The sequence below is a fragment of the Aquarana catesbeiana genome, linkage group LG12, assembly GCF_042186555.1.
Source record: "Aquarana catesbeiana isolate 2022-GZ linkage group LG12, ASM4218655v1, whole genome shotgun sequence".
Lineage (NCBI taxonomy): Eukaryota > Metazoa > Chordata > Amphibia > Anura > Ranidae > Aquarana > Aquarana catesbeiana.
In genome coordinates, this window is record NC_133335.1 from 121,682,208 (window position 1) to 121,705,574 (window position 23,367).

At 44.5% G+C, this 23,367-nt stretch overlaps 1 protein-coding gene across 4 annotated transcripts in view; it reads right to left on the reverse strand.

Moving 5' to 3' along the window:
* The window catches only part of PTGES3L (prostaglandin E synthase 3 like), a 372,186-nt gene extending 350,846 nt beyond the window's left edge, over nt 1-21,340 (reverse strand). For 2 of the 4 annotated variants that reach the window (XM_073608309.1, XM_073608308.1), the window contains exon 1: nt 21,189-21,340. In XM_073608309.1, coding sequence (XP_073464410.1) covers nt 21,189-21,193 — 5 coding nt within the window. In that variant the 5' untranslated portion in view covers nt 21,194-21,340. Of the gene's footprint in view, nt 1-16,958; nt 17,171-21,188 lie in introns of those variants that run through there. The other 2 variants (XM_073608307.1, XM_073608305.1) reach the window with 2 other exon arrangements.
* Between the last annotated feature and the right edge of the window lie 2,027 nt (nt 21,341-23,367).

Sequence of the window (23,367 nt, forward strand, 5' to 3'; positions counted from 1 at the left end):
ATCAAACAAGTGAAAGCTACAGTCCAAATTCAAAATGAGTTCAAAAATTAATTTAAAAAATTATATTCAAAAAATTAAATGCAAGAAAGTGTTCAAATAATGTTGAAATCGGACTCCTGGACAAATCCTCCTGGGGTTCAGCAAGACAGAGCGACAACAGTGATCCACCACCAACACCGGCCACACTGCCTACTCACCAGATTGTGGTGACTCCCATGACAGAAGTCAAAGAACGCGTCAAGAACAGCCAAGGAAGCTCCACACAATCACGGCTTGGTTCAGGTGCTGGAACTCAGGTAATACTGTAATTGAAGACCATTAGTGCCATGTATGGGAAGAAGATGAATGAACTCCCATCGTGAAGTATGCCAAAATTTATTGGTCAGGCAAAAAAAAAAAAAGCTAAAAACCGCATCACCCACATGTGGGTTTGAGCGGACAAACAAAAATGGCCTGTCACATTCAGTGCGTCCGACCGGTTTTGTCAGTGCGCGCTGACGTCATCAGGGATCGCACGAACTGGCATGCCACCTCCTTAACCACTTGCTTACAGGGCACTTAAACCCCCCCCTCCTATCCAGACCAATTTTCAGCTTTCAGCGCTGACGCACTTTGAATGACAATTGCGCGGTCATACAACACTGTACCCAAATGAAATTTTTATCATTTTTTCACCACAATTAAAGCTTTCTTTTGGTGGTATTTGATCACCTCTGTGGTTTTTACTTTTTTTTTTTTTAAACAAAAATTTAAAAAACTGAATTTAAAAAATTTTTTTAAAAAACGGGTAATTTTTCTCCTTCATTGATGTACACTGATGAGGCGGCAGTGATGGGCACTGATAGGCGGCAGTGATGGGCATCACTGGCAGGTGGCACTGATTGGCACTACAGGGGGGCATTGATAGGTGGCACTTTTAGTGGGCACTGATGAGGCAGATGTGCCTCTTCCACTTTGGGACCGATGTCCCTGGCATGTGAGCCGGTGATCGGCTTTTTTTTCTACTCGCGCTGGCAGCATGAGTAAAAAAAAAAAAAAAAAAAAAAAAAGATTACCGATGTTTTGTTTACATCATGTGATCAGCTGTCATTGGCTGACAGCTGATCACATGGTAAGGGGCTGGGACCGGCCCCTTACACGAATCAGTGATCAGCCGAGTGTCAGACTCGGTGATCACAGCGCGCCCGGCGCGCGCCCTGCAGGGCACGCGCAGGGAGCGTGCACAGGTGAGGCCGTCATATGACGGCCTCCCGGGAATGCAGGTCCGCACTGTGGCCGTCATTCGGCCATAGCGCGGATGTCTAGTGGTTAAATACACACATCAATCAGAGGCTTCCAATCCGATGACATCCCACCTTGCAGAGGGATTAACCAAAATTGAAAATTAACACTGCCATCTTGTGGCCAGCAATTAGAATACGGTTATAAAATTCCTAAGGTATCTAAACTGCCATCTTGTGGATAGATGCCAGATTGCGCGACTGAATATAATGAATAAATCAGAATGCATAAATAAATTAAATAAAATGAAATAAATAAAGACTTACATTTTAAGAAAATAGAAGAAAATCTATAAATATAAAGGGATGAAACCGGAATGGATTGTCCCTTCACAACCAGTATAAATATAGGTCAATAATTGGACAAATAACAATTCAAGTCGATGTCTACATTGATACCTGCCGGAGTAAGTGTGTTCAAACGATAAATCCATTCTGTTTCGTTTTTTGATATTCTTTAAACCACATTTCCTCCCCTCCAATCAGCATCCAGCTTGTCAATCCCAAAAAATCTAGCCAAGCTAGGATCCTGCCGGTGGTGGATTCTGAAATGGTTAGAGAGACTGTTTGGAAAAAACGATTTTAATATTTGTGAGGTGTTCATTGATACAGGTGCAGAGGTTTCTTTTAGTACATCCGATATACTGTAACCTGCACAGGCAAGTAATAAGGTACATGACATAAGTAGATTTACAGGTGATGAATTTGTCTATTTTGTAGTCTTTGCCCGTACTAAAGGATGTGACGTGTTCTACTTTTCTCATATTATTCCTAGTTCATTTGCAGGCTTTACACTTCCTATAATAAAAGAACCCTTTGAGGTACCCCTCATATTTGCGAGATAGTAAACGTCTTATGAACTTGCTTAAGGTTATTCCGGTTCAGGATGACACAATCATTGTTACGATTGATGTTGACTCGCTCTATACTAACCTGGTTCAGAAAGATGTTTTGAGAACAACAAGGAGGGCCCTTGATTCTAAGTCCGGCCTTAAGGTCGAGCAGAAAGAGTTTCTGATCGAGATCTTGGAGCTGGCTATGTCTAACAACCATTTCTGGCATGAGGGGTCTTGTTACAGGCAGATCAAGGGAGTGGCGATAGGAGCCAAGTATGCTCCTAGTGTGGCCAATATACTCCTGAGTCTTTGGGAAGACCACAGCATATTTGGAACCCACATACCCGAGATCTGCCTGTACAAAAAGGTACATAGATGACATTGTGATTCTGTGGAACGGTACAGTGGAGGCATTGGAAACATTCCTTAGTACCATTAACCATACCTGCTATGGATTAAGCTTCACAGGCAACTGGAGTACAAGTGAGATCAGTTTCCTTGATTTAACTCTAAGAATAATGGCAAAATTCTGACAAAGACTCATTTCAAGAGCCTTGATAGAAATAGTTACATACCCACGGCCAGCTGCCATCATCCTAACTGGCTCAAAGGGATACCTAAGGGACAACTATTAAGGATTAGACGTAATTGTGATTCCATGTAATCTATTGGTTGACAGATTTAAAGAAAAAGGGTACCAGGAAAAAGATCTCAGGGCCACCCAATTACTTATTTCACGGATGGATAAGGATCAACTCTTGAAAGATAATATTAAAGAGAAATGTGAACTGGACTATGTTCCTTTTCTGACTAGCTTCAATACGGACTATAAGAGTGTTGAAAGAATTTTCTCAAAACACTGTCCAGTTTTGCTAAGAGACAGGACTTTGTCTAGCTTCTTACCAGAACGCCCTAGGTTCATCTATTGGCGTGCACCGTGTTTACGAAATAAACTAGCCCCGACTGTATTAAACCCCCCCCCAGTAGAGTTCCCACTTTTTTGGATCTCAAAGGGTTCTTTTATTGTAGGAAGTGTAAAGCCTGCAAATGAACTAGGAATAATATGAGAAAAGTAGAACACGTCACATCCTTTAGTACGGGCAAAGACTACAAAATAGACAAATTCATCACCTATAAATCTACTTATGTCATGTACCTTATTACTTGCCTGTGCAGGTTACAGTATATCGGATGTACTAAAAGAAACCTCTGCACCTGTATCAATGTACACCTCACAAATATTAAAATCGTTTTTTCAAACAGTCTCTCTAACCATTTCAGAATCCACCACCGGCAGGATCCTAGCTTGGCTAGATTTTTTGGGATTGACAAGCTGGATGCTGATTGGAGGAGAGGAAATATGGTTTAAAGAATATCAAAAAACGAAACAGAATGGATTTATCGTTTGAACACACTTACTCCGGCAGGTATCAATGTAGACATCGACTTGAATTGTTATTTGTCCAATTATTGACCTATTTATACTGGTTGTGAAGGGACAATCCATTCCGGTTTCATCCCTTTATATTTTTTATAGATTTCCTTCTATTTTCTTAAAATTTAAGTTTATTCATTTCATTTTATTTAATTTATTTATGCATTCTGATTTATTCCGTTGCGCAATCTGGCATCTATCCACAAGATGTCAGTTTAGATACCTTAGGAATTTTATAACCGTATTCTACTTGCTGGCCACAAGATGGCAGTGTTAATTTTCAATTTTAGTTAATTCCTCTGCAAGGTGGGATGTCATCGGATTGGAAGCCTCTGATTGATGTGTGTATTTAAGGAGGTGGCGTGCCAGTTCGTGGGATCCCTGATGACATCAGCGCGCACTGACGAAACCAGTCGGACGCACCGAACGTGACACGCCATTTCCGTTCACAACGTATTTGTCCACTCGAACCCACATGTATGTGATTTTTAGCTTTTTTAGCCTGACCAATACATTTTGGCATACTTAATTCATCTTTTTCCCCATACATGGCACTAATGGTCTTCAATGACCCATCTCTATTCGGGAGTTCGTTATCATGGATCTAAGCAGTTAGTGTTACCTGAGGTACCAGAGTTCCAGCACCTGAACCAAGCTGTGATAGTGTGGAGCTTTCTTGGCTGTTCTTGAAGCGTTCTTTGACTTCTGTCATGGGAGTCACCACAATCTGGTGAGTAGGCTGTGTGGCCAGTGTTGGATCACTGTTGTCTGATGCCTTGCTGAACCCCAGGAGGATTCATCCAGGAGTATGATTTCAACATTATTTGAACACTTTCTTGAATATAAATTTTTTTTATTAATTTTTGAACTCATTTTGAATTTGGACTGTTGCCTTCATTTGTTTTGTTTTATTTTTATTTATTTTTCTTCAATCTTTGATGATTCGTTGCTTTTACTGAGGTGATAATTACCCGTGAGTATCACTATTGACACCATATATTTATGTTACATTTACTTTGTTTACATTAGAGTGTGTCATCTGCACTTGCACTTTACAGGGAGCGCGGTTTGCAATCAATTATTGTTTTTCATCACCATTATAATGTGCTGCTCCTTAATCTTTATTAGTTTAACCAGCTTCCATTAGCGCGGGTTGGTAGTTTTCACTATCTTTTATACATTAATCAGAGAGGCAGCACAGAGGCCTAAGGTAACTCTGGAGGAGCTGCAGCCATTCCACAGCAGAGACCGGAGTATCTGTACATAGGACAATAAGCCGTACGCTCCATGGAGTTGGGCTTTATGGCAGAGTGGCCAGAAGAAAGCCATTACTTTCAGCAAAAAAACAAAATGGCACATTTTGAGTTTGCGAAAAGGCATGTGGGAGACTCCCAAAATGTATGGAGGAAGGTGCTCTGGTCTGCTGAGATTAAATTTAACTTTTTGGCCATCAAAGAAAACGCTATGTCTGATGCAAACACATCACCCAAAGAACACCATCCCCACAGTTTAACATGGTGGTGGCAGCATCATGCTGTGGGGATGTTTTTCAACAGTCGGGACTGGGAAACTGTACTGCTGGAAACACTGCTAGTGGGTTAAAGGAAAACATGTAAATGTGTTGGAATGACCTCAATCCAATAGAAGATCTGTGGACTTAAAGATTGCTGTTCACAAGCGCAAACCATCCAACTTGAAGGAGCTGGAGCAGTTTTGAGAGGAGGAATGGGCAAAAATTATAGTGGTAAGATGTGGCAAGCTCATAGAGAGACTTATACAAAAGTGACTTGGTAGGCTGTGATAGCCTCAAAAAGGTGGCTCTACAAAGTATTGACTTCAGGGGCAGTGAATAGTTAAGCAAATTGACTTTTTCAGTTATTTTGTCCTATTTGTCGTTTGTTTTGTTTTTTTGTGAAGCAAACAAAAAAAAAAAAAAAAAAAAAACACCACACACATCTTCAAAGTTGTGGGTATGTTCTGTAAATTAAATGATGCAAAGCCTCAAACAATCCATGTTAATTGCAGGTTGTGAGGCAACAAAAAACACAAAAAAATGCCAAGGGGGTGAATACTTTTGCAAGGCACTGTATACTGTATGGCCTGCCCTATATACTCTGCAGAAAAACTGGGCCTTAGGTGTTGGTGGTGCATGAACACTGTAAGCCCTCACAGTTACTCTTGGTGGGGGCAGGAACAGGCCCTGCTGTGAAATATTATATCAAAAACTAGAATTACATGGCCCTGTTAAACAGGGGCAGAAAAATTGGGCTTTGGGTGGTGGTGCCCTAAACCAAAAATATTGTTGGAAGCTAGCATTATCAAGATTGAGGAGGAATAGAATAGTCAGCATAGGCAGTCTTCAAGGGATCCCACATCCATAGCAAATTCAATCAGTTACATCAGCATCAAGTGCTTGATGGCTGCTGATCCAAGACCGTTTCATTTTTATGAATGTGAGCCTATTAACAGTCTGTGGACAGGCGCACTCTTTGATCCGTTTACAAACCCTCCAGTAGCACTGAATGTGCGTTCAGAAAGCACGCTAGATGCAGGACAGGCCAGTAGCTCATTTGCATATTGAGCAAGTTCTGGCCAGTGGTCCATCCTCAAGACCCAGTAACTGCTCTGTTGGAAAGGTGTCCGAGTCTGCTCTTGCCCCTAGATTTTTCTGCACCATATAATGCAGATGCTGGCGATGGTTGCTTAAACCGATCAGAACTTGGCGCCGAGGACTGAAAAATTGTTTGAAGGCATCGGTCAGCCAGCTTCTCCACCGCTCTTCCTCTGACTGAACAATGCCTCAGCAACACGTTGTCCAGCACCAGGAAATGGTAACCTCCCAGAGTCTGGAAATGCGTTACACAAACCTTTCTTCAAGGCCTCCTGAAGAGGTTGCAGCCTCTGCGAAGGCAAGAAGAGTTCTGCAATCTTACCCTTGTAATGTGGATCAAGAAGGGTTGTCAGCCAGTAATGATACCTCTCCTTGATACCACGAATCCTAGGGTTCTTTCGAAGGCTTTTTGCAGAATCAGGGAGACCATGCAGTGTGAGTTTGCAGAGGCATTTGATTCTGAGTCCTCTGGGTCACCAAGGATCACATTATCTGTAACTACCTCCTCCCAGCCATAAACAACTCCTTGGGTTTCTGGGGACTGAAAACCTTCCCTTGTAGACTGCTGCTGAGTGTTATCCTCTACATCCATGTTGACACAATCCTCATCTTCTTCCTGTGTGTTTGGCGGGCCCGCAGGAATGCTATCTGGATAAAGAGGGCCTTGAGAGAAAAGTCCTCCTCTTCCTCCCACTGTTCTGCCTCAAGTGCCCTGTCCACAATTCCAAGAAGTGTGTGCTCCAGCAGGAAGTCTAGAGGGACAGTGTCACTGATGGTTTCCTCAAACGGTGACAGGACAGTGCATGCACCCTTGATCAGTAGCCACTGGCGTGGTGAAAAGAAGCCAAGATCCTCTGACCCTGTCCTGGTGCCATACTCGCACAGGTACTCATTGATGGCCCTCTGCTGTGTGTGCAGCTGCTGTAGCATTGTCAACGTTGAGTTCCACCTGGTGGGCATGTCACAAATGGAGGCGGTTGGTGGACAGGTTGCATTCCCTTTGTCAGCCAGCCGAGCACTGGCATTGTATGACTAGCAGAAATGACCACAGACTTTTCTGGCCTGCCTCAGGAGATCTTGTAAGCCTGGGTACCTGCTCAAGAACCGCTGCACCACCAAATTTAGGACATGTGCCAAACATGGAACATGGGTCAAGTGTCCCTACCGGAGGACAGGGAGAAGGTTGGTGCCATTGTCGCAGTGTGGCTCCTGTCCCCTAGCCAGACCAGTTGAAACACCGCATGACATCTTTAATTCTGACTGCTTGTGTAGCCCCTTGAATGCTTATGGAGCACCACTGATTCAGAGGACAAATCTGCAGAAGAGGCCATAGAGGAAGAAGAGGGGGTAGAGGAGAGAGCGGTGGAAAAATCACCACTAGCATTTTGGAGGCATGGTGGCTAAACAAGCTCCAACACTGACCCCTGTCCTGCATCCTAACCAGCTGCCAGCAGAGTTACCCAGTGTGCCATGAAGGAAAGGTAACCTCCCTGCCCATGCCTGCTGGACCATGAGTCAGCAGTAATATGAACCTTACTGCTGACCACCCTGTCCAAGGAGGCCAAAACATTTCCTTCCACATGCCGGTAGAGAGCCGGAATGGCCTTTCTGTGAAAAGAAATGGTGTTTTGGAACCTGCCACTGAGGTACAGCACAATCCACAAATTCACAAAAGGGGGCAGAGTCTACCAGCTGAAAAAGCAGCAGTTGCAGGGCTAGCAATTTGGCCAAGCTAGCATTTAGACGCTGAGCATGTGGATGGCTGGGACCAAATTTATTTTTACGATTCAGAAACTGGGGTAGGGAAATTTGCCTGCTAAAATCAATTGGTGATGTACTGCTAGCAGATTGGCTGCAAGTACTTAGGACACCTATTGCTATACCTTCATTCCTCTCAGTGCAGGTTTTTGAGAGGACTGGAGGTATAGTAGGGTTGGAGATCCCAGATGGGGAACAAAGAAGTCCGCCCTTTTCTTTGATGTGGGTCTTTCAAGTGCTGTTGCCAACAGACTGCATGGCAGGTCATCATATGTCTGGTCAAGCATGTGGTGCCCAAGCGGCTGCTGTTCTGGCCACGCTTGATTCACTTCAGACATAGGTTGCAAATAGGAATGGGCTTTATGTTCGGGTCGAACATGAGTTTGACACGAACATTTGCTGTTCGCCCGTTCACCTAATAGCGAACAATTTGGGTTGTTTGCAGCAAATTCAAAAGCCGCGGAACATCCTAATGCTAATTGTAAAGGTTAATATGCAAGTTGTTGCCATAAAAAAAAAAGTGTTTGGGGACCTGGGTGCTGCCCCAGAGGGCATGTATCAATGCAAAAAAAAAAAAATTTTTAAAAACTGCGTTTTTTCCAGGAGCAGTGATTTTAATAATGCTTAAAGTGGAATAAAAGTGTAATATGCCTTGAAATTTCATACCTGGAGGGGACCTATAGTATGCCTGTAAAGTGGCGCATGTTTCCCATGCTTAGAACAGTCTGACAGCAGAATGACATTTCTAAAGGAAAAAAAGTAATTTAAATACTGCCAGCTTTGCTCCAGTGATGAGGAGGGAGGAACATCTCCAATGAGGCAGGATGCCCTCCAGGGGCCAGCTTAAGGGCAGCACCGACTGCATCACACCACAGAGCGCCGCATGTGCAGGGCGCTGCTGTCTCTGCGTGTTATTCCAAAAGTTCTTTGGTGTGGGCCTTTTTTTTTTTAAGACAAGTGCATCAGATCCCACCGCTGCCATTTGCAACATATGTCAAGCGTATCTCGCGTGGCCAAAACATCACCCGCTTGGGCACCACATGCTTGACCAGACATATGTCGACCTGCCATGCAGTTCGTTGGCAAGTGTACCTAAAAGACCCACACCAAAGAACAAAGCAGACCTCTCCTTGCTCCTCATCAGCTGGGATCTCTAACCCCACTATACCTTCAGTCCTCTCTGAAACCTGCACTGAGGGGAATAAAGATGTAGAATTAGGTGTCTCACACCCAAGAGTTGGTAGACTCTGCCCCCTTCCGTGAGTTTGTGGAGTGTGCGGTTCCTCAGTGGCAGGTTCCCAAACGCCACTTTTTCCTTACGGAAGGCGATTCCAGCTCTCTACTGGCATGTGGAAGGCAATGTCTTGGCCTCGCTGGACAGGGCGGTCAGGTGCACATTACCGCTGATTCATGGTCCAGCAGGCATGGACAGGGACATTACCCATCTTTCACCACGCACTGGGTGACTCTTCTGGCAGCTGGGAAGGATGCAGTAATGTTGGAGGTTGTTCCGCCACCACGCCTCCAAAATTCTACTAGTGGCGATTCTGCCACACCGCTATCCTCCACCCCCTCCTCTTCTTCCTCCATGGCCTCTTCCTGTGCCGATTTGTCCTCGGAACCAGCGGTGCTCCGTAGGCATTCAAGGGGCTATGCAAGCACGCAGGCAAAAAGATGCCATGCGGTGCTTGAGCTGGTGAGCTTGGGGGACAGGAGCCACACTGGGGCAGAGATTCTGTCAGCTCTGCAGGGGCAGGTTCAGAGGTGGTTGACTCCACGCCAGCTTAAGGCAGGTATGGTGGTTTGCGACAATGGCACCAACCTCCTCTCCGCCCTCCAACAGGGACAACTGACCCATGTGCCCTGTTTGGCTCACGTCCTTAACTTGGTGGTGCAGAAGTTCTTGGGCAGGTACCCAGGCTTACAGGATGTCCTGAGGCAGGCCAAGAAAGTCTGTGTGCATTTCCGCTGGTCATAATGCCAGTGCTCAGCTGGCTGACCTCCAAAAAAGGAATTTAACCAGCCCAAGAACCGCCTAATCTGTGACATGCCCACCAGGTGGAACTCAACGTTGGCCATGCTGCAGCGGCTGCACATGCAGCAGAGGGCCATCAATGAGTACCTATGCAACTAAGGCACCAGGACAGGGTCATGGGAGCTTTTTTTTTCCCACGCCAGTGGGCTATGGGATGCATGCACTGTCATGTCACCATTTGAGGAGGCCACGAGGATGGTGAGCAGTGCATGCATCAGTGACACTGTCCCTCTTGTCCACCTGTTGGAGCACACGCTGTGTGGAATAATGGACAGGGCACTTGAGGCAGAACAGAGGGAGGAAGAGGAGGAGTTCCTTACCTCTCAAGGCGCCCTTTATCCAGACAGTGTTCCTGCATGCCCGCCGATCAGGAGGAAGAGGAAGAGGTATTGTGTCAGCATGGAGGTGGAGCCTGGCACTCAGCATCAGCCTTCAAGGGATCATTTACAGTCCAAAGAAACCCATGGACTTGTACGTGGCTGGGAGGAAGTGGCTGCGGGTCATGTCGTCTTTAGTGATCCAGAGGACTCTGGACCAAATGCCTCAAACCTACGCTGCATGGCCTCCCTGATCCTGCAAAGCCTGCAGAAGGATCCTCGTATTTATGGTATCAAGGGGAGGGATGATTACTGGCTGGCAACCCTCCTTGATCCACGTTACAAGGGTAAGGTTACGGACCTTATCTTAACTTTGCAGAGGATGAAACATCTTCGGGAGGTCTTGCAGAAAGGTTTGTGCAACGCGTTTCCAGAGCCTGGGAGGTTACAATTTCCTCGTCCTCCTGGACGTGTTGCTGAGGCTTCAGTCAGTCACAGAAGGAGCGATGGAGAAGGTGGCCGTCTGACCGATGTGTTCAGACAATTTTTTAGTCCTCAGCCCCAAGGTCTGATCGGTTCCAGCAACCATCGCCAGTGTCTGATTCACATGGTGCAGGATTACCTAGGGGCAAGATCAGACTTGGACACCTTTCCCACCAAAAATCCTCTGGGTTACTGGGTCTTGAGGATGGATCACTGGCCAGAGCTTGCACAGTATGCAATTGAGCTACTGGCCTGTCCTGCATCCAGCGTTCTTTCAGAACGCACATTCAGTGCTGTTGGAGGCTTTGTAACTGATCACAGGGTGCACCTGTCCACCGAATCGGTCGATCGGCTGACCTTCATAAAAATGAATCAGTCTTGGATCACCATTTACAAAGCACCTGATGCTGATGTAACCGATTTTTTTTTTTGTGAGATCCCTTCAAGACTGCCTATGCTGATGCTGAGTGACTATCCTGTTATGCTGAGTCACAATCCTCTTCCTCCTCAATTTTCATGCCGATAGCTTGCAAGAATAATTTTTCTTTCTAGGCACCGCCACCAGTGGCCAAGGCCCAATTTCTCTGCCCCTGTTTAACAGGGACGTGTAATTACAATTTTTGATGCAATTCTTTGCAGCAGAGCTCATTCCTGCACTCCAACTATAGCGTCTGTGAGGGGTTGCAGTGTTGTGGCAGCAGTGCCTAAGGCTCAATTTTTCTGCCCCTGTTCAACAGGGACATGTCATCACAATTCTTGATCTAATTTCACAGCAGGGCCCATTCCTGCGCCCACCAAGAGTAATTGAGGGCTTACAGTGTTGTGGCAACACCACCAAAAGCACCAATTTCTGCAGACTATATAGGTCAGGCCCCTACTTTCAAACAACTCCTACTTGCAAATGGAAGGAGACAACAGGAAGTGAGATGAAATCTACCCCTAGGAAGGGAAATTCTCTCCTGTAATGCCCTGTACACACGATCAGAATTTAACCGATCGGATTTTGTTGTCGGAAAATTTTATAGCCTGCTCTCAAACTTTGTTGGTCGGAAATTCCTATAGAAAATGTGTGATGGAGCCTACACACGGTTGGAATTTCCAACAACAAGGTCCTATCACACATTTTCCATTGGAAAATCCTATCATGTGTACAAGGCATAAGAGTTATTTTGGGAAAAACCGTGTCTCCTCTTCACTGATGCTTTATCACCAATCCTTGTTTCACTAAAAACCCCAAATTTTTTTTTTTTTTTTGAAAAATTGTCATTGGGACAGAAAGTGAGGTGAAATCTTCTGAAGAGGTGCACAGACAGCAAAACAAATGTTATTAGGGGGATAACCCTGCCCTATGTTTTCCAAAAAGATTAAAAATAGATTTTTTGGCTGTAGCTACAATTTAAAAATGTACCATTTCAAAATTACAAACAGATTCTACTTAACAGCGAACCTACAGTCCCTGTCTTGTTTACACCGCCTGTATACTGCTGTTCAGAGTATATAGGACCTGGGGGCCCCACGCCTTTCCTTTTTGTAATTTGGGTGCGGTGTTCCCCTTAATATCCATACAAGACCCAAAGGGCCTGGTAATGGACTGAGGGGTGGGGGGGTACCCATGCAGTTTGTCTCACTGATTTTCATCCATATTCCTGGGACCCAACATTACATTAAAGCCGCAAGCAGTTTTAAAATAACTTTTATTCCTTTAAAAATGTCATTTTGTGCAGGGACTGTTCTAAGCACGGGAAACACGCGCCACTTTACAGGCATACTATAGACACCCCCAGGTATGATATTTAAAGGAATATGTCACTTTTTTTTTCCCACTTTAAAGCATTAAAATCACTGCTCCCGAAAAAACATCCATTTTTAAAACTTTTTTTTTGCATTGATACGTGTCCCCTGGGGCAGGACCCGGGTCCCCAAACCCTTTTTAGGACAATAACTTGCATATTAGCCTTTAAAATTAGCACTTGATTTCGATAGTCCCATAGACTTTAATGGGCTTCTAAAGTCCATGTGAACTTTCGGTCCATTCGCAGGTTCTGGTGCAAACCAAACCGGGGGTGTTCGGCTCATCCCTACCTCGCGGCTATAATGAATTGTCGGTCCGGCAATACACATAAAAGTTCATTGATAAAAATAGCATGGGATTCCCCCACAGGGGAACCCTGAACCAATATATGAAAGAAAGAAAGAAAAAAAAAAAAAAAAAAAAAAAGCGTGGGGGAACCCCTAAATTCCATACCCGGTCCTTCAGGTCTGGTATGGATATTAAGGGGAACCCCGAGCCAAAATTTTTTTTAAAAATGGCGTGGGGTCCCCCCAAAAATCTATACCCGACCCTTATCCGAGTACGCAACCTGGCAGGCTGCAGGAAAAGAGGGGGACAAGCGAGTGACCCCCCCTCCTGAACCATACCAGGCCACATGCCCTCAACATTGGGAGGGTGCTTTGAGGTAGCCCCCCACAAAGCACCTTAATGGGGAGAAAGGCCTCATCCCCACAACCCTTGCCCGGTGGTTGTGGAGGTCTGCGGGCGGCTTATCAGAATCTGGAAGCCCCCTTTAACAAGGGGACCCCCAGATCCCAGCCCCCCCCCCCCCCATTTGAAATGGTAATGGGTACATCGTACCCATATCAATTTCGCAAAATAAGTGTGATAATGGAAAAAAAAAAAAAAAAAAAATTAAATAAGAAGCACAGGGACATCCCTATGACCGGGTGGCCCTGCCCCCCTCTGAAGCTACGGGGGAAGCCATAGGGATGCAGAGGGGGCGGGGTCACCCGGCGACGACACCATGTGGCCCCGCCCACAGTTTTAAAAGAGCTGTCACCTGCGAGGATGCGTCATATGGCGTGTGCCTCCCATGGAGGCAGATCTTTATTTTTTTCAGTCCGTCGGCGGAGGTGAATGGACTACATGGGACAGTTTTATTTTTTAATAAAGGACTTCTCCCACGTTGTGTTTTTTTTTTTTTACCATTTTCACACTTCTTTTGTGAAATGGTACAGGTACAATGTACCCGTTACCATTTCAAATGGGGGGGGGGGGGCGGGATCTGGGGGTCCCCTTGTTAAAGGGGGCTTCCAGATTCCAATAAGCAGCCCATAGACCCCCACAACCACCGGGCAAGGGGTGTGGGGATGAGGCCCTTCTCCCCATCAACATGGGGACAAGGTGCTTTGGGGGGGCTACCCCAAAGCACCCTCCCAATGTTGAGGGTATGTGGCCTGGTACGGTTCAGGAGGGGGGGCGCTCTCGTTCCCCCCCCCCCCCCCCCTCTTTTCCTGCAGCCTGCCAGGTTGTATGCTTGGATAAGGGTCTGGTATGGATTTTAGGGGGGACCCCATGCCATTTTTTTTTCTTAATATCCATACCAGACCTGAAGAGCCTTGTATGGAATTTAGGGGGACCCCCACGCATTTTTTTTTTTTTTTTTTAAATATTAGTTTGGGGTTCCCCTGTGGGGGAATCCCATGCCGTTTTTATCAATGAACCTTTATGTGTATTGCCAGACCGACAATTCATTATAGCCTCAAGCACTTTTAAAAGACTCTCCCCCCCCCCCCCCTTTAGAAATGTAATTTTGCTGTCAGACTGTTCTAAACACGGGAAACATGCGCCACTTTACAGGCATACTATAGACACCCCCCAGGTATGAAATGTGTAAAAGGAATATTACACTTTTATTGTTTCACTTTAAGCATTATTAAAATCACTGCTCCCGAAAAAACTGCCATTTTTAAAACTTTTTTTGCATTGATACATTGGCAGTATGCTGCAGCTGGGTGAACATGACTGCCAGTTTCTTGTCCTTCTGTGGCACCCCCTCTCTCTAGGCTCACGTTACTCCCTTTCTCAACCTGGGAACCAACATTGGAGCCTTCAAATCGCTGCGCATCCTCCAGCGGCATGTACCCGATACTGGTCGACTAATTCTGGGGACTCCTCTGTGCATGATGGAGGGTTTACTGAAAAAGTGACTGAACAAGAATATTATATTATTACACTGCCTGCACTGACTGGAAATAGAGTAAACACTGAATATATAGTCCATGCCAAATGCAGAATATTATACAATATATATCTATATCCAGTGGCGGAACTTTCAGGATCGCAGCAGCCGCACTTGCGTCTGGGCCCTGCCATTCTACCGCTGTGGGGGCACCCCCACCCAAGACCCGGCATCTCCCCCTGCACCTCTGGCTTTCAGTTTGGGATGCAGTGGGGGGAGTGGGAGGTGGCGATCGGCAGCTCTATGGTGCCCGTGGGGCTTGTAGTTCTCCTCCCAAGTGTATACAGTGGAGAGGGGAGGGGCTTCTGACCTGGGCAGCTATCAGTTTCACTCTTCAGTGTACAAGTGAGTTGCTCTGCTTGCACACTCTTGCTGATCGCTGCCCGGGTCAGAGGCCCCTCCCCTCTCCACTGTATACACGCGGGAGAAGAAATACAAGCCCCAGGGAGATAGCGTGGTCCACAGGCACCATAGAGCTGCCGATCGCCACCTCCCCCTGGGGGTTGGAGGTGCACAGGCAGCAGAGACTAGCCAGATACACGGGGAACCTCTGGAAGGGGGGGAGGCTCTCTGGGGACCCGAATGTAAGGGGGATCCAGAGAGATAAGAATAAAATTTAAATACATACATACTTTTATCTATCTCTATATACACACACACGAGCATATTGGTGCCACACACACACACACGTAAATGATGATCACACCCAGTGCTGGAACAAGGCCATTTGGTGCCCAGGGCAAATAGGGCAAACGGGCCCCCCCCCCATCCCCCCATTTTTTGAGAAAGAATCAATGTCATTTCAAAACAAGGATATACTTAAAACAATACAAATTCAATTAGGTTTAATGCGATAGAAACAGAGTTCACTCACACCTTTTAATTATATGTACAGTCAGGTCCATAAATATTGGGACATTGACACAATTCTAATCTTTTTGGCTCTATACACCACCACAATGGATTCCACCACTGGTCCACAGTGGGAGGATTCCCCCTTCCACCTGGAAGGTGTAGATGGGGGAATTGGAACATTCTTTTTTTTCATTCAACCTAATAGTTGAATGAAAAAAGTGATCAATGTATGGGCTGCCCAAGAGCTAAGACTAAGATAGTTTAACCTCTTGACATCCACGCTATAGCTGAATAACGGCCACAGCGCGGACCTGAATTTCCGGGAGTGCACGTGCCCCCTGTGCATGCTGTGATCACCGAGTCACTGAGTCCCGGCCCCTTACAATGTGATCAGCTTGCAGCCAATCACATGATCAAAACAAAAAGCTCTGTGATCTTTTTTTTTTTTTTTCTCCTCACGCTGACAGCGCGAGGAGAAAAAAAAAAAAAAAAAAAAAAAAGCTTATCACTGGCTCATCTGCAAGGGACATTGGTCCTGCCATTACCACCTACCTATGCCCATGAGTGCCACCTATCAATGCCCACAAGTGCCACCTATCAATGCCACCTAGCAGTGCTGCCTATCAATGTAACTGATCAGTGCCGCCTCATCAGCGTACATCAATGAAGGAGAAAAATTACCTGTTTTAAAATTTTATAACAAAATATAACAACTTTTTTTTTTTTTTTTTTAATTCGGTCTTTTTACTTTTTTTAACAATAAATAAAAACCTCAGAGGTGATTAAATACCACCAAAAGAAAGCTCTATTTGTGGTGAAAAAAATGACAAAAATTGCGTTTGGGTACAGTGTTGTATGACCGCGCAATTGTCATTCAAAGTGCGTCAGAAGGGGGGGTTTAAGTACCCAGTAAGCAAGTGGTTAAATCTCAGCTGTTTCAGGGAGAACTGGCTGAGATTAGAACCATTAATGGGCAGGCTGAATGTACCAAGTTGATCGATCAAATTGGGTACAACCAGCCTGCCGGATTCTTATGATTATCACTAGCGGTTGCTATATCTGCTAGTGATAATCACTGTTTGCGGGGACAATACAATTGATCAACAGAAGGGATTCCGCTGTCAGCACTGACTGTGCTGACAGGGGAATCATGTACATTTCTTTCCTGCAATCTGTGGTTACTGGAAAGAAATTTGTACCATCTATTCTCTAACTGTAAGTGAAAGTTAGTGAATATCTTGAAAGAACATGGAGGGGTGGGGGGGAGACAGATGAAGTTAAGGACAGTTCAGTGAATACATTGCACTGTAGTGTACACAGTTGCACACTCACCCTGGTCCAGGCTGGAAGCTCAGGCATCTTTGGCACACGGGATCTGCAGCTGCTGTTTTCATATCTCCCGCCCACACATCCCCTCACTTCAGAGACATCTGCAGGCTGGGGATAGTGTGGGCGGGGCGGGAAGTCACTGAAGGAGCAGAAGTGGGAGGAGGAGGAAGAGGAGGAGGAGGAGGAAAGCTGTATTCCTCCCTGATCTCCTGTCATTGAGGGGGGGGGAGGTGATGTGTTCGCTGGGCTGTGTAAGTGTCACAGTCAGACACTCTTACACAGCTGCAGCCACCAGTCTCACTAGTTACAGACTGATTCTCCTGTCCTACGGACGGGAGAAAATCGGTCTGTTTCTTCAGTTACCAAGATAATGGAAGGCTTGTCCGCCCCTCCCCTGCTGGTTCAAGCCCTCCTGAAGTCGCTCTCCTCCCTGCCAATGAGGGGGAGGGAGCAGCTCTCATATTATGCTCAGAGTCAGCGAGCAGAGGGAGGGGGAGAAATCCACCCCCTCTCACACTCCGCCCAGGGCACCCCCCCCTCCCCTCTCGCCCACCCCTGGTACCGTCCCTGATCACACCACACATGTGAGATCAACATGCACATCAATTCTAGCACCAGACCTCCTTTTAAAGCATCACCTTTGGAGATTTTTAGGTACCGTAGTTTGTTGCTGTACCATGGGTGTACACAATTAAAGTGCAAAATGTTAGATATTTACTACACCATATTATGCAGGAAAAAAAAAAAAAAAAAAAAGATTGGGTAATATATTGTGTGCACTAAATAACTAATTAAAATGCATTTTTCCAAAAAATTGCTTTGGTGAGGCTCAGTTCACACATATGCAATTCGGGAACCAGCAGGATTCCAGTGCAGGTTCCCGCATCAGTCACTCACAGGCAGTTCACACTGTCTTGTGTGAACCGCTGGGTGTCAATAGAAAGTTAATGACAACCCCAGATCGGTTTGCAGATCTCAGTGCAAACTGTCAAATCGTACAGGAATCAGATCGAATGAGTGTGAACACCCATGCGATCCGATTTCAGTGCAAAAGGGTCCTGCACCATTTTGGTGCGAATGCAATGCATTTTCAGCCAGTTTGTATGGCTGAATTTGCATCGCACAGACATCGCAAGTGATCTGCACTGCAATGCGGTGCGAATCACATGTGAGGTCTGTGCTCGCACCAATGCGAACCCAGCCTAAACCAGTGGTTCTCAACTAGGGCTGAAACAACTAATCGATTAATCGACAACTAATCGATTATGAAAATAATCGATTACTATTTTCATAAATCGATTAATCGGCCAGTAACATAATGGGGTTAAAAAAAATTAAATTGAGCCTTTTATAGTACAAAAAGAGCAAATAATCGCTACTGTAAATGTTACTTTCACAGTTCTACAGTAAAAAAAATGAACCCCTTACAATAGAGATTATTTGCTTTTTTTGTACTATAAAGGGCTAATTTTAGTTTTTTTTAAACCCCCATTATGTTACTAAACCTCTTAGACGTGGTTCACATCTGTGTGTTTTTTGGTGCTTTTTGCAGAAACGCACTGCAGTTCATTTACATGGTTTCCTATGGGACACGTTCACATCTATGCTTTTTTTCAGCTGCTGCGTATTTGGAAAGGTTCAGGGACTTTTTTTTTTTTTTATGTAAAACGGTGCTTTTTTGGTTCAATACACTTCAATGGAAAAGCTGCAGAAAAGCATGTAATGCGTTTTTGTAGCAATTTGTGTTTTTTAATCTGCCCAACAACAAATTGGGCCAAAAAATGCAAAAAAAAAATGCAAATTGCAGCAAAATCACGTGCGCAAAAATCAAAACGCACAGCAAAAAGCATTGCAGAAACATATCAAAAGCAAACTGCATAGGTGTGCACCGAGCCTTATGCTGGCCACACGGATCAATTTTCAGAAGAGAATATTCAGACGAAAAATCTTTGTATATTCGCTGAATGAAAGAATGTTTGAAATTTTCACTTGTTTTTAACATTCTGTTTTTAAAATGAACGAAAACCACATACACCGTCTGAAAATTCCTTTGACCAAGAAGTTTTCTATTTACAAATTGTCACCATGGTTGAAAATGAACGTCAATTTGACCCCACTAACAATTAAAAAATTGAACAAATGTTCTTAAAATGCCATTTTTTTTGAAGGAAGACATTGTTTGTTTTTTAAATAAAAAAAAAATTGATCTCTGAGTCTGATGATATTTACCAGATTCACCCTTTTTTAATAGTATATATCCTCTAATAGTATATACAGTATATCTCTCCTCTAATAGTATATACAGTATCTCATCTAATTGTATATACAGTATATCTCTTCTGTCTGTTAGTCTCAGAGTGGATTAGATATGTTGCTCCCTAACCATATAGTTATTTATATTTACCACTGCATAGAGATATTTAAGAATAAATTGCCTTTTTTTAAAACTTTACATATTAACTAAATTATACACAACACTTTTTTTTTTTTAAGCTTATCAACCGATTAATCGAAACAATAATCGGCCAACTAATCGATTATGAAAATAATCGTTAGTTGCAGCCCTATTCTCAACCTTGTCCTCAAGTCCTCCCAAAAGGCCATATTTGCAGCTTTTCCTTCATCTTGCACAGGTGCTTTAAAGTGGTTGTAAATCCACAAACCACCCCCCCCCCCCCCCACACACACACACACACACACACACACACACACACACAGCATACTAGTTCATTATGAAATACTTACCTTAGATCGAAGCCCTCGCAGCGGTCCTGGCACACTACTCTAGCCGTTGACTTGTCTCCCTGTGATTGGCCGGAGCCACGATGACGTCACTCACGCCTGCCGGTAATGGCACATCAGCTGAAGAAATGGCACGCTCGGTCCGTTTCTTCAGTGCGCATGTGCCAATGACGTCGGCACATGCTGATACAGTGGATATCTCCTAAAACTATGCAGGTTTAGGAGATATCCACTGTACCTACAGGTAAGCCTTACCTGTAGTAAATAGTGGTCTGTAAGGGTTTACAACCAGTTTAAATCAGAGTCAATGGCTTGGTATTTTGGACAGCTATTTTATCTAAGAGAAATTTTCAAAACATGGCCTGAGAACCACTGGCCTAAACCACTGTGCAAATATCGTGCGACATAAAATTTGCAACAACAACCATTTTATTCTCTAGGGCCTGTGTGTGTGTGTGTGTGTGTGTATATATATATTATTATTATTATGTTTGGATGTTCCAAGTAATTTTCTAACAAAACAAAAAAAAAAAAAAAAAAAGATTTTTAGAGAACGTGTGTGAGAATGTCAGAATTGGCCTGGAGGGTAAAGTGGTTAAGTGAAAACGAATAGTTAATTCCAATTAACTAGAAACTTAAATCACAGGTTCACACTGCTGCAGGATTGAAATCGTGCAAGTTCAGCTGAACTCGCATAATTTCATACCCGCATGTGAATCCGACTTTGGGTAGGCAATTTCAGAGACATCTGTGCAGGTTCCTGCACAGATGTCTATTGAGATCGCACCCAAAGTTGCCAAAAGTAGTACAGAAACTACTTTTGGGAATCGGTGCAGAGCCACGAAGTCTGGTGGTGCTATTGCCGGCATCATTGTGAACCTGGGCTCAAGTCTCTTACAAGCGGCCCCACTCATAGCAGAATTGCCAGTCTATTCTGTCAGCCCAGGTGCAGTGTACAGCCTGAAATTATATGATTGGCTGTGTGCTGCTGTACTCATGTATATGGTAATGCAAGAGTGCATATACAAAAAAAATAGGAGCCAGCCTGTGTGCAAGAGGCCTAACTGGAATTATTTCAGTGCTCAGTGTTTATGCCTGGGGAAAATCTCCTAAACCTTGTATTTTGTCGTATCATCAGCCTATTTTACACACTGGGGATGATTAATGAAAATGGGTCGATAGGTGTGCTCTTTGAAAAAGGAGGAGGATTGCAACTGGGCTATGTACACATTGTGATCTATAATATTTCAGAGATAAAAGTTGATTGCCCATTATAGGTATCTGAACCATCTTTTTCCTAGTTTTATAACATTACACCACCACCCCCCCCCCCCCAAGTTGTTAAATAAAGCATACTATTTGAATGGCTGATATAAATAGCAGCTTTGTTTTCTCCTCCAACTATTTTCCATAAATCAGCTCTATTTATTAACACATAAATTACCAAAAAGTTAATGCAACGTGTGATACCATCCATACATACATACATACCTCATGATATTTCTGTGAAACCCAAGCAATGTGCTTCTAGCGTTGGTTTAACTGCAGCGCCTAATGGAAGCTGCCCAGTTCCCTAAGCAAATCTAAAGATTGCTCAGAGTCCTAACTATTTATAGGAACAGCTGTTCTATGTCCTGTGGTATACCCCTCCCCCTTCAGAACGATTAGAGCAAGTTGGTTTAGGAAGACTCAAATTCTTTCTAGAGTATTCTTCACACTAAGACATCTGCAGTAATGTCATGGAAATGTAACCACTTCAATACCAGAGGCATTCACCCCATTCCTGCCCAAGCCAATTTTCAGCTTATGGAACTGTCACACTTTGAATGACAATTGTGTGGTCATGCAAAACTGTACCCATATGAAACTTTTATCATTTTGTTTTTACACAAATAGAGCTTTCTTTTGGTGTTTGACATTCGCCAAGTATATAACATCATGCATGATTTATGCAAATGGATGTCAGTACCTATGTGGAAGGTCAGTTATGCCTGCATATGCAATGGAAGTGTGCTTTATATGCGGGTGAGATATTTATTTGTGCCTGCTGAGAGCTGCTGCATACTTGCCAAAGGCCAATTTGACTTTTCTATCACTTGCTTTGTATTTGAGGCTAAGTGGGTACATTCTCGTGCCACGATGATTACTTGCAGCTGATTTGTAATGAGCATTGGAAGCTGTTTGGATTATCTAATCATAGACACTCATTCATTTATAGATGCAGGAATATCTGCCTTGATTTAAAGTGGGGTTCCACCCAAAAAACAAAAATACCTGGAAAAATTCTAAAAAAAAAACAAAAAAACATTTGGATATTTTTTTTTTTTTTCACTTACCTCTAAATGCCTGTTGCTTGGTGGTTCCTCGTAGTCTGCCTGTTCCTTTGCCTGGGCTGGTGACATCACTTCCCCCTCGGCACAGGAAGGGCTCCGCTCTGCTCCCTCCCTCCTGTCAATCATCTGGGACATGAATAATCAAAAGTGCTCATTTTAAAGGCTTATATGCAAGTTATTATCATAAAAAGTGTTTGGGAACCTGGGTCCTGCCCCAGGGGACATGGATCAATGCAAAAAAAAGTTTTAAAAACGGCCGTTTTTTCGGGAGCAGTGATTTTAATAATGCTTAAAGTGAAACAATAAAAGTGTAATATCCCTTTAAATTTCGTACCTGGGGGTGTCTATAGTATGCCTGTAAAGGGCGCATGTTTCCCATGTTTAGAACAGTCTGACAGCAAAATTACATTTCAAAGGAAAAAAGTCATTTAAAACTACTCGCGGCTATTAATGAATTGCCGGTCCGACAATACACATAAAAGTTCATTGATTAAAAACGGCATGGGAATTCCCCACAGGGGAACCCCAAACCAAAATTAAAAAAAAAAATGACGTGGGGGTCCCCCTCAAAATCTATTACCAGACCCTTCAGGTCTGGTATGGATATTAAAGGGAACCCCGCGCCAAAATTAAAAAAAAAACGGCGTGGGGTCCCCCCAAAAATCCATACCAGACCCTTATCCGAGCACGCAACCTGGCAGGCCGCAGGAAAAGAGGGGGGGATGAGAGAGCGCCCCCCCTCCTGAACCGTACCAGGCCACATGCCCTCAACATTGGGAGGGTGTTTTGGGGTAGCCACCCAAAACACCTTGTCCCCATGTTGATGAGGACAATGGCCTCATCCCCACAACCCTAGCCAGTGGTTGTGGGGGTCTGCGGGCGGGGGGATTATCGGAATCTGGAAGCCCCCTTTAACAAGGGGACCCCCAGATCCCGGCCCTCCACCCTGTGTGAAATGGTAAGGGGGTACAACCCCTACCATTTCACTAAAAAAGTGTCAAAAATGTTAAAAATTACAAGAGACAGTTTTTGACAATTCCTTTATTTAAAAGCTTCTTTCTTCTTTCTTCTGTCTTCCTTCGGTTTCTTCCTCCATCTTCTTCTTCTTCTGGTTCTTCTGATTCTTCCTCTGGTGTTCTCATCTGGCATCTTCCTCCGCGGCATCGCCGTTTTCTTGCCTTCTTCTCCTCGGGCTGCTCCGCATCCATGATGGCATGTAGGGAGGCTCCCGCTGTGTGATGCTTCTCCTCTTCTGACGGTTCTTAAGTAACAGTGACTTGACGGGACTTCCCCGTGGTGTCATGGGGAATGCCACAGGAAAGTCCCGTCAAGTCCTC